Source organism: Pocillopora damicornis, chromosome 1, assembly GCF_964200805.1.
Source record: "Pocillopora damicornis chromosome 1, jaPocDami1.2, whole genome shotgun sequence".
Classification (NCBI taxonomy): Eukaryota; Metazoa; Cnidaria; class Anthozoa; order Scleractinia; family Pocilloporidae; genus Pocillopora; species Pocillopora damicornis.
This window is the reverse complement of record NC_142670.1, coordinates 32,746,770-32,761,887: the sequence shown is the minus strand read 5'-3', so window position 1 is coordinate 32,761,887 and position 15,118 is coordinate 32,746,770. Positions and strand designations below refer to the sequence as shown.

The following is a 15,118-nucleotide window of genomic DNA, read 5'->3' as shown; positions in this document are numbered from 1 at the left end:
CGAATGCTACATGTATGAACACCAAAGGATCGTATGTTTGTACTTGTCACCCCGGATATACTGGAAATGGAAGCGACTGCACAGGTACTTGATGTATTTCTTTTGAAACCATTTCCATCAGAAAGAAAAGCACTATTATATTTGCGAGACTTGTTTTCCCAGCATACCTTGTATTGACCCTTTCACTCCTAAGATCTCATTAGTAATTCTCCTTACTGTCTGCCACACAATTCTTATGATGACAGTTCTAAGAATTTGGTAATGAATTAACTGATAATCCCCAAGCTGATACTTTTCCTTATTCTCGTCACTTGTCTGTTTGATATCGTAATGATTTGGTAAGGAGAATTTCTTTCTTGGTCATTAAAGGGAGTTAGTTGGTTAAGTAAACATTCAGTGTAAGATAAAAAATCTCCACTGGTAAAGGGAGACTTGATAGATAGGCTTACAGGACAGAACAACAGATTTGAACTTGGGGGAACCGAGAAAAAAATCTGGTGAGTGGTTGTGTAGCACTTGCGTCTGGAACCACAAGACAACAAGACTAGGGTTTCTTACGTTATGCTCGGCAATTTTTTTTTTAATTACAGTTCGTTTCTTTAGTTATGTTTATGATTTTACAGATATCAACGAGTGCAAAAGAAATCACTCTTGTCACGTGAATGCTACATGCATGAACACCCTTGGATCACATGTATGTCAATGTCATGCTGGATATACTGGAAATGGACAAAACTGCTCAGGTGAATTTAATTTCTTCGCTACAATATTTTTAATAGTCCTGTATGCTTTCCGGCTACAGCGTCGCACCATTTAGCCGCGTTGCAAGACAATTTGGTAATTTATTACTCATCACTGGTTTTGATTTAGGCAGCAATTTCTCATGTTAAGAACCTCTTAGGTAATGTCCCTGACTTTTAAATAAACAATTTTGGTGACTGATGCGTAGTTCTGCTTTAAAATTAACCTTATCACAATGACTGACAGGAGCATGAAAATAAAATCGCTCGTCTGGCTCTGAACCCTGTGCACAGAATGGATATGTAAATGATTTTCCAAGGGGCTACGTTTTCGTTGACACTCAAGATATATTTAAGTGAAAAAGTTGAAAATTATTATCATCAAGTTTTATAAAATAGTCAAGATACTACGAGCGCCCTGATTGGTCAAAAAACAATCGTTGATTGCACCGGTAAACCTGTGGAAAATCGAAGTTTATATATGTTATTAAAGTAACAGACCGCACTTTCTATCGGTTTACCAGCGTAGTAAACGTCTTCAGATGTTGGGAAACCATTCGAAAAAAAAGTAGATCAGTCGCCTCCAGCTCGTTTTGACAAAATCCATCGTGGATTATATCGCAAGTAAGCTGAGAGAAAGAGCTATAAATAAAGGTTCTACAAGAACTGCGGTGCTGCGTCGGTGGGAGAGTGCAACAGGGTAATTTAGTATAATCAATTGAGTTGATGAGGTAAATTTGAAACTCTTTACAGAGGCCAATTTGCATTATCAACTCAGTTGATAAGGTAAGAAAAATGTTGGGGAAGGAAAAAAATCTAAAAGAAATGGCAGGTTGAGTCCTGAAGGGATTGTATATTTTTCTCTGACCTTATCTGACCCTTTTCATTGAAAGAAAGGAAACCTTTAGGAGGCAGAGAGAAATTACACACTCCTGGGAAATAATTGTGTTACTACCGAATACCTCGGGGCTGGCATCGTTGTGCGGGAGCTGAGAATCAAAAATGTCTTAAACGCATTTGGTAGCATATAGTAGAGCGACATACAACTCAGACTTAAATGGGCGATTAAAGCAAAAGGAAACATGACTCTTTGTAATGCTATCAGTGATTGAGGAAGGGCTAACGCTCGAAACGTCAGCTTTTTTATCCTTTACGGTGGCAAATTTACGTTTTCAACTCGGTTGTTAACACTAAATTACCTGCTATAATTATCAAAACCTGGGTGATGCCAATATTAAGAGTAGTTACGCTAAACCGCAATTTGGTCCAGTGTTTTGTGACGACCTATCCCCCAAGGGATGGTACGTTTTGTGGGAGCAGCAGGAACAAGATAGTTGTTTCAGAGCCGATAGCTTGATAAACAGAAATATGCGTGATAAAATATACGTTTCAAATATCTAATTCGTGGAACAAAAAAAGAGAAAAAATTGTTTTATTATGTATGATTATCAAAGTAATCACTCGACTGAGAGTCCGCTCATTTTTAAAGTGACAAACATGATGAAGTGCAAATATATATATGGTTTCCTCAGATATTGACGAATGTAAAGGAAATCACTCTTGTCACGTGAATGCAACCTGCACGAACACCAACGGATCCTATCTTTGTGAATGCCACCCTGGATTTAGTGGAAATGGTCAAAGCTGCACAGGTGAATTTAATCTCTTTGCTATAATATTTAGAATATTCCTGCTCGAATATAACCTGAAGCTGCTGAGGTGGCCATATTATTAGTTTCTCATATGTAAACGATACCGGTTGTGCCCTAAGTCTGCCTAGAGCTGTCCTTTAATGCATTGTCTGAAAAAGAAGGAGCTCAAATTCGGATCCTGATGAGTTTATCTGGATCTCCAATATCACTGTTTTAGGCTCAAAGCCTTAAAGTAGTTAAAGACATGCGAGTTACAATCTTTAATTCTAAGCAATTGCTATCTACAATCGAGTGAGTGAATAACAGACCAATAATAACTTCCATGCTATATCTGTGGATCCATAGCATTAAATGAAGCAATTTTAGCAGGATTTATCGTCCTACCAGTGCTAAGTTTTGTTTTTTTAAGCAGCATTACCATACAAAGTCATGCTTATGCACGGAGTTGCCATGATCTACTTCCGGTTTGTCTCAGAGCCTTGATGTTAGGAGATATAAAAAAGAATATTGGAAAGGAGAATATAACATCTAAGTTGCACGTTTCAAATTTCAAGCTCGTTAAAGACAAAGAAAGAGAAAGCTTTCTCTTATTATCTGATATGATTAAAGTGATTACAAATCGTTAGACGACAAAAATAAAGTGCAAAATGTATTTACGGTTTCTCAGATATTAGAGTGGTTTAGCAAGAGAACGGGAACGTCATTTCAGAATAGGAAAGCGCGCGGATAATCTGGACACGACTCTATTTCGACTTCCGGTGTTAGCGTTGCCTTTCTCCCCATCAAGTTCAGGACGTCATTTCGCTGAGTTTGAGTGCATTTCATTCGTTCATGGTTAAACGGGGACTCATTGTAAACAACTCCATCGTTGAGTCGCTTGATCTGTACATGTTTCGCCATGACTCCTGCTTAAAAGAGGTGTTCTGTCATGATTGAGAAGAATATTCAGTAAACAAGGGAAAAAACGGCGACGATTTCAATTCCAAATTATACTTTACAAAATTATGAAGAAAAACCAGTAGTGCTGAAATCTAGAAGCACGAAACGAAATGACAGCGATACAAATCATAGAAAAAAAATATATTTAGTGGGCTTCAAAATTTGATAGATGAATCTGCAGACTCGAGACTTGACTGAAATGAAATAATTTCAAAGTTTAATTGCCCATGTGGAGTCATGTTAACAACTCACTTGTAGTAAACTATCCTCGGTTTGTGCTTGTCGTTACGCTCTCAAAGAGGATAATTTCGTTGTCCTTCAAGTGGTCTATGAAACCGAAAATTCAAGGATGATAATGATCCGAAAGAGCCAAGGTTAGGATATTCAAGAACAAATATAACGTGGACGGTTCGTTGAAACGACTGCTAAGTCACGTTTTCAACACAACGCGATGGTCTTCTCGACCCAGTTTTTTCTCGGCATTTTTGCTGCGCGCGCCGTTCTGAAATGACGTTCCCGTCCTCTTGCTAAACCGCTCTATTAATGAGTGTAGAGGAAATCATTCCTATCACGTGAATGCTACATGCATGAATACCCTTGGATCACATGTATATGAATGTCACCCTGGATATGCTGGAAATGAACAAAACTGCACAGGCGAATTTTATCTCTTTCCGAAATATTCAGCCGCGTTCACTCATAACTCGTAATATAAGCAGCGGTTTTTCATGAAGGCGATGAAATTTTTATTTTGTTTCCCGCGTTGAAGTAGCAGTAAATTCCTACGAGTTGACTTTCCTCCGAAATTCACATCGAGGAAACATAATTTTATGCTACCTTGTGTACAAAAACGAATCATTTTTTGATTATGTTTTAAATGATTTAACAACCTTACACGAACTTTTACATGATGCAGACATGAAACTCTCCGTGGAACTAAAAAACCTTCAGGAATCCCAAACCTTTAAAGATTCCCTAATAATAATAATAATAATAATAATAATAATAATAATAGCAGCTATGATCCTTATTTGACTTATGCAAACCGATGAATGAGTTGCCAGCAATCGGATCCTTGTGTTTTCGCAAAGATTTCTGGGAACGCCACGAGGCAAACATTACAACTCTCTAGAAATAAATGTATGGCGAAAGGCTGTTTCGAGGTCCAAAGAAACGTTTACGAAGAGAGATCACCGCTTTTTTTTGCCGCTGCTTTATCATAATTGGAGTGGGTAATGTTGATTCAAGGGAAGCGTAAGTTTTGTTTGAACAACCATGAAATATGAAGTAAAATCTGACTTTCCTCCGAAATTCACATCGAGGAAGCATAATTTTATGCCACCTTGTGTACAAAAACGAATCATTTTTTGATTATGTTTTAAATGATATTAAAAGGTCGAGGTCTTGAAAATACTGCCCGAGGCCTACGGGCAGCATTTTCAAGGCCGAGGTCACAGTTTTTCACCATACGGACCGACCCTTAGCCGGTAAATAACATTTTTTTTTTTTTAACTTAACGAAACACATTCTGAAAGAACCCGAATGATTTAGGGCTATAAATACGGCAAGATCTTCCATAAACTGAACAATTTCTGAGCTAGTAAATGGTAGTTAAAGTAAAGGTGATACAAATTAAGGAGAGATGCTTCACTGAAACATTTTCACTTGCGTAAATAAAGGTGATGTAAAGGCTTCCAAACAAAGTTTGAAACATTATTTTTACAAGTATCTGTCACAATCTGACACCTGTCAATTAGAGAGCGCGTAAGAAAAAAAAAAGCGCAAGAAGATTTGAAAAACAACGGAACTAGTTTGGCAGGGACTGTCGCGACAATGTTTCCTTCAAAAACAATCAGTGATACAACGGAAAGTATTATTCACTCTCATCGACGATTCAATCATGTACGGAGATTTACCTCTGTTCATTAAGTAAACGGCCAGGAAAGTAATTGTGAGTAAATTCAAATTTTTTATTTTGAAGTTGTGAGAGTTTGCTCGTTTGTTTGCTGCAACGGCGTATGTAAATCTGGTCTTTCCTCCACAAAAACGAAATTCGAACGGCACACTCCAACGAGACACAAGGGGATTTAACGCGGCCTTTTCTCAATAAATTCCTTCAGTTTCTGTTGTGCAATTTATAGTCCAAATGTCCAAATTGAACGGACTTTGAAAGACTCACCGAGAGCGTATATTTATTGTCGAACTGAAATTAAAACTTCGCTCGTTCTTTCACTACGAACAAATTGTTTGAGAAAATTCTGACATTAAATGAATGAAAGTTCCATTGTTCAGTTTAACTGTAACGAAATACCTCACGTTTTAACTTTCTGTGTACTTTTTGTGAATGATTAAAGTCAATTGCAGACGGTTTTTAGGCCGCTTGTCAACCAACGTAATGACACTATTGCCTATACAAATTCATTCTGAAACCAATATTTTTTTGTCAGTGATTTGATAGAGAGAGAAAAGAGAGGATTCATAAGTCGGCTTGAGGTAGTGACCGATGTATTTGCTTAAAAATACTGCCCAGCGGGAAAAACGAGGTATATTTATGAAAAATGGCAACGAAATTTGAGCTGTACTCGGCGACTCACGAAAGCGTTACCGTGGCCCGTGGGCAGAGATAGGAAAATACTGACCGGGTAAAGAACCAATCAGATTGCAGGATTCGTTACCGTGCCGTGCTTAGGAAATCTTTGTGCAAATGCAAGGATCCGATTACTGGCAACTCATTCATTCGCGTTATGATTATAAATAATTGGATGGTGCTAATAGACAGAGAGTCATTGCACACTCCTGGGACTTAATTGTCTTACTACCAAATACCTCTGGGCTGGTATCATTGTTTGGGAACTAAAGATCAAAAATGTCTTAAACGCGTTTGGTAGCTTCCAGTTGAGGTACAAACAACTGCAGGCTTTGATGGGCGATTAAAGAAAGAGTTCACATAACTCTATATAATGCTATCATTTCATTTTAGTTCCTATTTGCATCATCACTGTCCAATCCAAATTCTTCTTTAAATTTTACTTAACGCATAGTTGTTCTTGTAAAACATTAGTCCCATCTAGTTGTTGTCGAACTGATTGACTTGAAAAATGTCAACAAAAAATGTTATATTTGTTACTACAACCTTTTTGTAATGTTTATTTCATTTACTAGCCGACCCATGTTATAGTTATCAAAACCTGAGTGATGCCAATAGAAAGAGCAGTTACGTTACACCGTTACATGGACCATCGTTGTGTGACAACTTACTCCCAGAGGGATGGTATCGTTTTGTGGGAGCTGCGGGAACAAAAATGCCAACAACACGTGTGCCAGCATTCAGATGTGGTACAGACTGGTCAGGCTGGTTGGATGATGCTCATGCTACAGTGGAAGATGGTGAAGTTTTCAGGAAGGTCTGCTTTAGTGATCGCTCTACTGGTTGCAAATACTCAACATATATTTTTGTAAAAAACTGTGGATCCTACTTTATCTACAAACTTATAAAGCCACCTAGTTGTCACTCACGCTACTGTAGTGCAGACTGAATGTGAAGCAAATATACTTTGCGTAGTTAGAGAACTCACAAATCGCTCCGTAGATACATGTATATAAAGTTTTGACATGTAAGGTATTCGACCTTTCTTCTCTATCGTAAACATTATCATCAGATTTTAACTTTGGTGGCAAATAGGTACTTATCTCATTAGAGTGATAATTCTCATCAGATAGCCTCTGTCATCAAAGAAAGTTGCCCCAAGTATTTAAGTAATCTTCCAGTAAAATCTGCAAGACACAAACTCTCAAGCTTAAGGTTTTCGAGCCTTTTATTTATGTATTTTTTTTTTCGTTTTTTTTTCATCCTTCAATTGCTGTAATTATAAACCATGATTATTTTAGTGTATGTCCGTGGAACAAAAATAGGCGCTATCTTACGTTATAGGCGTAAAAAAAAAAGCGATGACAATCAAAATCTGATGTCCTTTGAAATTACATAAAGTTAACGTATTAATAGTGACTCAGTATTTTGAAACATTGAACCAATTTCCAGAAACACAGTAAGCAAAATTCAATGGTTTAGCCTGCGTAACCGTGTGTTAAATGTGTCCGAATCGACCAGAATTCATTTGAAATTAACGGATCGCTTACATCTAACGCTTATTTTGAATCCAAGTTAAAGATCTTGACGCAATGGCTTCAAAGTGTCCCTATAAAGCTTATTTAACTAAGGGCACGGGCACCTCATTCATTCAAGACGAAATTTGTTAAAATACTTTTATAGCTTTTAAAAGTTGGCCTGTTTTACTACGGTTAATGTTTGCCTACAACATTAACACGCTAAAAGAAAGGTATTCAGAACTGCAATGTGTTAAAAACAAGTATTTAGGGCAGCATAGGTAAACACAAGTTGTAAACAACTTTCTACACCGTTTAAGTACATCACCAAAAATATTTTACAGGAATGTTAGATTTGAAATCAAAATCACAGTTTCTCTCGGCGAAGTTTTCCTTTTATATAATGCAAACATATTCAAAGAATCCTAAGAGCAGAAAAGAAACCCACTCTCACCGTAACCCCCAAAGGCTACTGCCTGATATTTCAATATTTTAACTAAGACTAGTCTTCCAATCATTTGATGTTCATTTGTCTCTAATTTACAATAAGAGACCTGAACACAAAGCAAATGAGGCAAAGCAAGGCGAGTTTCTTGACAACGTATCAAAATATAGAAAAATCGTCGGTAGACTCTTCAAAGCAAAGTGACATGAGCTGGATCAATTGTGGCTCAGCTTCTTGAGTGGTATAAATAAATTATCTCATTATTTAGCAAAAACTGTGTATCTCTTTGTAAATAAATTTAACTTACACGGACTATTTTCAGCTGAGTTTCATAACACGAACACGAGTAAGCGTTAAGGGCAGTGAAGTCCATGGGTCGGAGTAGGTTCTCGATACCACTCATCTAATAGTGATCGCGAAAGAGTAGCTTTCACCGTTTTTTACTGAAGTTAATGTCAATAACCAGGGAAAAATAACAACAACAACAAGGAAATGTTGCAATGAAGTAAAAACAGAGCCATAAATAAAAACTGGGTTTAACTTTTCAACGATTCAGTAACAAATGGAGAAAGTTATTGAAAAAGATTTTAACGTAAGGAACAGAAAAAGAAAAATAAGGTAATTTTTAACTTAATATTGAACATTTTTCTTGATTAATTGCAAGTAGTTTTCACAAGTAATGTTTGAATTATGAAGTTAATAGTAATAAAAAAAAAAATTGCAAAAAGGCATCTCTTGTAGTTCATGCCTTTGTTAGTGCTAAGGGATGTACATAAATTTGATACCCGTATGGGACAAGGGACAAAGGGGAGGGGGAAGGTTCTTTATAAAAGAACAATGAGAGAAATCATCGTTACCCTTAAGACCTGATAGTAACAATGGATACCTTTTGCATTGATGTACATAAATTGCTCTGAAAAAAATTCACATTCACATTCCGCTGGTAAATAAAGTTATCGATAAAATGTGTAAACGCACTGGGCGGTTAACTTCGCTCGGTTAATATATTTTTTTCCATAAATGAATCAGTCGGAACTGTTGCAGAATAAAGTCTGGTAATAAAACCAGGTGCTGTAGTATTGCTCATCGTCTCCCGTTGCCGGATTCCATCATTTATCCTGTCGGTGTCATCTGTCCGGCAGAAGGAAGTGAATAACGTTTTCGTACACCACAAATGTGAGTCCACATGCTGGCGTTACTCTAAAAAGAAACAAAATCAGCAACAATCAAACGCACAATACACAGTAAAATCGACAATGAACGTGTTACATATATTACAGTTTCAGGGTTTCTTCTAAAGCGCTCCTTTGCTGGATTTCCAAAAACAAAAAAAACCGCTAAAACTTACACTAACATATCAGGTGGGGCACAAACATTTGTGATAACGATAAGTATCTTAATAATTTCACAGTATTCGAACATGTAACTGACGAAAACAATGACATGACACCTTCTCCAAATTTTATAGCCTCTTAATGTATCTATCGCCTGTCTCTTCTTCCCAGTTTCTCACAGACTAGAGGGTGCAAATAAGTTCAAACACCTTATGGGGGTACCCCATCTCTTAAGACCCTTTTCTTTACAAAGCGCTACCTAAAATTAAAGATGAGAGCCCACTAAGCCCTCTTGGCCAATTCTAGATTATACATTGCGGTTTAACACATAAAACTTACAAGTAAATCTACTTGTATCACCAAATTTATTTTTAACATGTAGCCTTACCTGAGGACACTGGGAATTAATCCTTTATAAAATCCTGTTACTCCTTCATGCCTAAGATTTTGAAAAGAACCTGCCGTGAGGAGAGGCCAGAGAAAGAAGAATACCTTCTTTCATAAAAATGTGGACTTTACCACTAAGCCGTAAGTCAATCCGAAATTGGATCCAGTTCTCAAACAAGCTGGTTTCAGTTCTTCGCCAATTTTGGTCCAGTTCTTTGCCAAATTGTTTCAAACGGGCAAAACATGTACCTCTCTTTAATGTAGAGGATTTGAACTGACTAGAGATGGAAAGCTAGTCTATAACGTATCGAAAACTTTAAGTCCTCATGTCAAGTTCCAACTTACCTGAAAGTCTTACTAATCACATCCAACGCGCCTTTGTATTCCACCATCGTGTACTGATTCTTTAGAAAAGTGAAATTCATGAACAATAAATGACAGCAGGAAACAGTAAATACTGAACGATTTAACAAAACAGACTTGCTTAGAGACAACTCCAGATATATTCAATTGGTTTTAGCTAATTTTATGAGCACAGGATCAAAACTTTCGCACCGTGCGTTCTCATAACCATCTTGGATCCGTGTTTCTTAAGAGGAATAGAGAGAGTGAAAGAGGGTGAAAGCTATTCTCCCTCGTGAGATTTGGTACTTATCCTCATTGTAGGGTTTCCCTGGCCTTTTGTTGGTGCCCATTTGAACCACTGGGCGGGGGGATGTATGGGGCTAACGAATCTTTTCCCAAGGAACCGACACAATGACCTAGCTGAGGCTCGAGGCCCGAGCACAGGCCACATCAAACTGGAGTCCAGTAAACCAACTGATGAGATCGCCTGCCTGAAAACTAAAAACAGCCTTAAACTACAAGTTTATTTCAAGATAAAAGCATACAACAGTAAAACGAAATCTAAATCTATGTCAAAAGGTTAATCATTTGTTAATGAATCTCCCATTCTAACCTGAAGTCTTGCTCTAACCACTTCATAAGGATATGTCGCTGTTGCGGCGAACATTTTCGACAGTGAAGCCATTACAAGGTACTCTGTTGAACTCTATGAAGAAAACGAAAGTTAGCAAAACATAAGTTAGTGAGCAAAACACTTTATATAAAAAAAGAACTACTATATTTTCAGCACTTCAGAGTGGTTCCCAAGATAACCCACGGTTACATAATAATAAACGTCATCCTATTAGTACCTTCCTACCAGCCACATGTAAAACAATGGTAATAGAGGTTGTCTTTTGGGCGTCAGTTGTGGCTTCAAAATGCTAAGGCTCGTCATGGAGGATGACTACTCCAGATGAGAAGCCAAAAACTTCCCCCACCCTTCCCTCTCTCATGTTCTCTTTTTACATTCGCCACTGGCTATTATATGTGTTCGTGTTGACCCTTTACACCATAACATCAATATCCATATTCTCCATACTGTTCTCTGTACATTTCCAAAGATACTGACAAGGAGAATTTCTTAAACAGTCAAGAAATTTTTCGGTGGCTGAATATTTCCTCTATTCTCATGACCTCCATGTGTGATTCAGAGGTGATATTGTAAGGAGAAGTTAGATGTCAGTCAATCTTGGGGGGGGGAAGGGTTGATTCTTTTAGTTTCAAATTGTGCTCTATAAGAGCACTTTTACACTTCCACTATTGAATCTCCCATGTACATTTAGGAACTAAAGACTTTATACAAATATATATTTAATAATTCCTCTATTGTACAACATTTTATGCCATTATTTTTTGTGTTCTTAAGCCCAAGGTATTAAGGTACACATGGAGCGGTACACACCACTTGTGACTTCTTGGATTTGATTGACTTTATTAGAGACCAATACCCTGCATACTTCACCACAAGACCAGCACACAGTCAAAATAATCTCAATTTTTAACTTGATCAATCAATCAAAAAGCTGTCAACCGATACATATCAAGGTTACCTTGTATAAACCTCTCAACTCCTCATGTCTCCACAACTCTAACAGAGCATCTGTAGAGAACAAGGAGTACAAAATAAGTCATGCATCTGGATTTCATGTAAGTGAGGAATTGATGAGCACAATTACATGCGCCACGAACTTGATTCCTGTTCACAGTGAAATTGTGATTGAGAAAAGTACCAAACAATTTATTATTCACTGCTGAATCAACGTTAGGCTTATAAAAAACTAAAGAAATGATCACAAACTTGAAAGAGCTCTTGATTTTTAACTACATTCTCCTTGTAAGTTGCATGTCTGAAATGTATCAAGAACAGTATGGGGGAAATACATACTGATGGAAGTGTGTAAATGGTTCACTTTTCTTTTCTCTCTCTTAGGTAAAAAGGTGTCATTCATCTTTGCAAACAAATATCTTACCAAACATTCATTTGTACTGAGGCGTTTGTGTTTTTTTCAGCAAGGGAATCAGAATACTAGAGACATAAGCGAGCTTTGACCACCCATATTGAATTTGTTAGGTAACCTGGCACAAACCACCAAAAAGTTAATTCATCATTCTAATTAGCAAATAGATGGACCTTAATCGTTGGAAAGTAAGTCAACGTGATATAACTTAAAACTTTTCCTAAAATGATCTCAATAATAACGCAACACAATCGTTTACTCGCCAAACATACAATTATCTATTTGTTCAAAACTGATCAGCGCACTTGAATGAATGTGTAAAGGCCATCGCATGAATTAATGTCTGATAACATCTCGAACCGTGAACACGACCCTGAGAGTGACGCTAAATAAGCACGCTTCAAACTTCGAGTCTCTCAACGCAGACAAACACCCTGTCCCAGATGCTCTTTTCGAAACATATTCACAATTCTTTCATCAATTTTTTTTCGAATATCTGTAGTTCTTAACAGTAGAAACAAAACAAGATTATAAAGACTGCCTCCGTGGAAAAGCGCCATAGTTTGCCCGAGAGGTTTCAGAATTCAGACCACCTGTACATGCTCTAAATTTAAATTCAAATAAAAGATTATTTGGGACTAGAAGTTATTAGGATCGCACAAGTTATAAGTAAACTACACAGCCACAGAATTTAGAAAAGGAACAAAAACTGCATAGTTTCTTTGAGATCAGCTTAGATTTATAAGGCCTATTTGGTGCACAATCTTTTTTTGTTTGTTTTCAGTCATTTGCGGCGGTGAAATATCGCTTTCAAAAATCTCACACTTTCAAAATATGGCCAACATTTATCAAATAGAACATAAAAAACCACAATATTTCCATAGGGACATTTTTTAATACAATAGCTTTACCTTGACGGCTTTTAGGTTTTGCGGTGCCTTGAAGGAGATCAAATGAAGAAGAGCACAAAAAATTAGCCAAATCTCGTGCAGCAACTTCTTTATTCTCCATGTGTAAAGGGCTGGATTAGTCTTTAAGACGAATATCAACATTTAGACAAAGTAATTGATAGCGTGAATCATGAGGTTCATTTTGGATAAATGATTCTAGACAACTTTTCTCTCAAATATTGATAACTGAGTTCAGTCAAAAAATATTCTTTGGGAATAAATATTAAGAGAATATAGTTCAAATTGCTTGACCGGTCGTACTTCTTTTCTGCTTTGAAATGTGGAATATTCAGGACTTAATTATCTTCAAGCGGCACCGGTCCGGCGGTTGTAATTTACGTCCACGGGGGCGTCTTTCCTACAGTAGAAACCTCATTAAAAATAAATGTCCTCAATGCATCAATTTTTGGTCACGGAACCATAGTTAAAACAATTTTTAAGGACTTAACTCGGACTCAAGTTTCAATGCACAAAGGTTGTGCATTAAGAAACGAAACTACTTGGCGACGAGTTGACGCAAAATCTCTGGAGGGCTTTCCTTAAGTCAACACATAATTCTGAAATATTTGAGGGTACTCGTTTTTGAGCGGGAGGTGAAATAGATATCTTTTAGGCTTGATTTTAATAATATCAATCCTTTTGGAATTCTCATTTCACTTTGCAGCTGATCCGTGCTATCATTATGAAAACCTGAGTGAAGCCAATAGAAAGATAGATTACCTTACACCTCCCGGTTCAGAATTGTGTGACTACAAACTTCCTGAGGGATGGTATCGTTTTGTGGGAGCTGCGGGAACAAAAATGCCGACAACACGTGTGCCAGCATACAGATGTGGTACAGACTGGTCAGGCTGGTTGGATGGTGCTTATCCTACAGTGTAAGATGGTGAAGTTCAAATGAAGGTCTGCTTTAGTAATCGTCTATCTGAGCTCCCGGTTTGCAAATACTCAACAACGATTTTTGTGAAAAAACTGTGGATCCTACTTCATCCACAAACTTCACCACCCACCTGGTTGTGATTCACGCTACTGTGGTACAGACTGAATGCGAAGCAAATATACATGGCGCAGTAAGAGGACTCATAAATCGCTCCGTAACTACATGTGTGTAAGGTTTTTAACAAGTGATCTACTTAACCTTTCTTCTCTATCGTGAACATTATCAGCAGATTTTAACTTTGGTGGCAAACAGGTGGTTATTTTAGCGTAGTAGTAGGCCTCCATCGGTCAGGGTCGACCATGGGTATAGCATCCTAATTGTGTGTTTGGCTGGAGCATCTGCGACTATGACTGTGAAGGCCAATGCGTGAATGGCAGTCCCTGCCGCAAGTGCTGCACGTGTATGCTGTTTGTTGGACATTGCTGATACGAAGTTTTCTGCGGGTCCGCCTCCTTGTGGCAGCTTGTGGCAGCTTGTGTCAGCTTCTCTTCTCCTGTTTTGAGGTGCCTTGTAACGGCTCCTCTCCATTGTGACCGATCAGCTGCGAGAATTTCCCAGGTCTCTGTGTCAATTCCTACAGCCTTCATGTCACGCTTCAAAGCATCTCGGTATCGCAGCTGTGGGCGTCCTCTGCGTCTACTTCCAGTGGCTAGTTCACCATACAGTAAGTCTTTGGGGATGCGGCCGTCTGGCATGCGATGAACGTGGCCCAGCCAGCGGAGTCTACGTTGCCTGAGTAAGGTTGACATGCTTGGCAGGCCCGCACGAGACAAGACCTCTGTGTTTGGGACTTTGTCTTGCCACGAAATTCCCAGGATGCGGCGGAGGCTTCTCGTGTGGAAGGTGTTCAGGCGTTTTTCTTGTCTGGCGTACATCGTCCATGTCTCGCTGCCGTATAGCAGTGTACTGATGACACAAGCGCTGTATACTGCCATCTTGGTCTTCTCTGTGAGCATGGGGTTGGACCACACACGTGTAGTGAGGCGTGCAAGTGTGGCAGCCGCCTTTCCAATTCTCTGGTCGAGCTCGAAGTCTAAGGAGAGATTGTCAGTGACAGTGGAGCCTAGATACGTAAAATGATGGACCACTTCGAGCTCGTAATCGTCGATGGTAACGGATGGTGGTGTTTCTGTTCCTTGTTCCAGGACTTTAGTCTTTTTCAGGCTGATGGTAAGCCCAAAGTCTTTGCAGGCCTGAGAGAAATGGTCCATGAGTGACTGAAGTGCTTGCTGAGTATGGCAGGCTACTGCTGCGTCGTCAGCAAATAGCATGTCTCTTATCA

The 15,118-nt window shown here is 38.3% G+C and overlaps 2 protein-coding genes across 2 annotated transcripts; one reads left to right on the top strand and one right to left on the bottom strand.

Moving 5' to 3' along the window:
- Nucleotides 1-2,236: 2,236 nt before the first annotated feature.
- On the top strand, nucleotides 2,237-8,611 carry LOC149053387 (uromodulin-like). The gene is made up of 2 exons (XM_089190381.1): nucleotides 2,237-2,392; nucleotides 6,494-8,611. Exons 1-2 carry the CDS (start codon nucleotides 2,260-2,262, stop codon nucleotides 6,865-6,867), a joined length of 507 nt encoding a protein of 168 aa, XP_089046507.1. The 5' UTR covers nucleotides 2,237-2,259; the 3' UTR covers nucleotides 6,868-8,611.
- Nucleotides 8,612-8,843: 232 nt separating this feature from the next.
- On the bottom strand, nucleotides 8,844-12,957 carry LOC149053386 (solute carrier family 25 member 32-like). Its single transcript, XM_089182885.1, has 6 exons — nucleotides 12,858-12,957; nucleotides 11,539-11,588; nucleotides 10,560-10,652; nucleotides 9,947-10,005; nucleotides 9,603-9,653; nucleotides 8,844-9,080 (listed from the first exon to the last, which is right to left on the bottom strand). Exons 1-6 carry the CDS (start codon nucleotides 12,955-12,957, stop codon nucleotides 9,008-9,010), a joined length of 426 nt encoding a protein of 141 aa, XP_089039011.1. The 3' UTR covers nucleotides 8,844-9,007.
- Between the last annotated feature and the right edge of the window lie 2,161 nt (nucleotides 12,958-15,118).

Excerpts from the sequence above, each read along its gene's own strand:
- LOC149053387 (XM_089190381.1), top strand. The coding sequence starts at position 2,260 with ATGGTTTCCTCAGATATTGACGAATGTAAAGGAAATCACTCTTGTCAC. Across the intron at positions 2,393-6,493 it reads AAATGGTCAAAGCTGCACAG|CCGACCCATGTTATAGTTAT; the intron begins GTGAATTTAATC and ends TTCATTTACTAG.
- LOC149053386 (XM_089182885.1), bottom strand. The coding sequence starts at position 12,957 with ATGGAGAATAAAGAAGTTGCTGCACGAGATTTGGCTAATTTTTTGTGC. Across the intron at positions 11,589-12,857 it reads AAAACCTAAAAGCCGTCAAG|ATGCTCTGTTAGAGTTGTGG; the intron begins GTAAAGCTATTG and ends TGTTCTCTACAG. Across the intron at positions 10,006-10,559 it reads TGGTTAGAGCAAGACTTCAG|AATCAGTACACGATGGTGGA; the intron begins GTTAGAATGGGA and ends ACTTTTCTAAAG.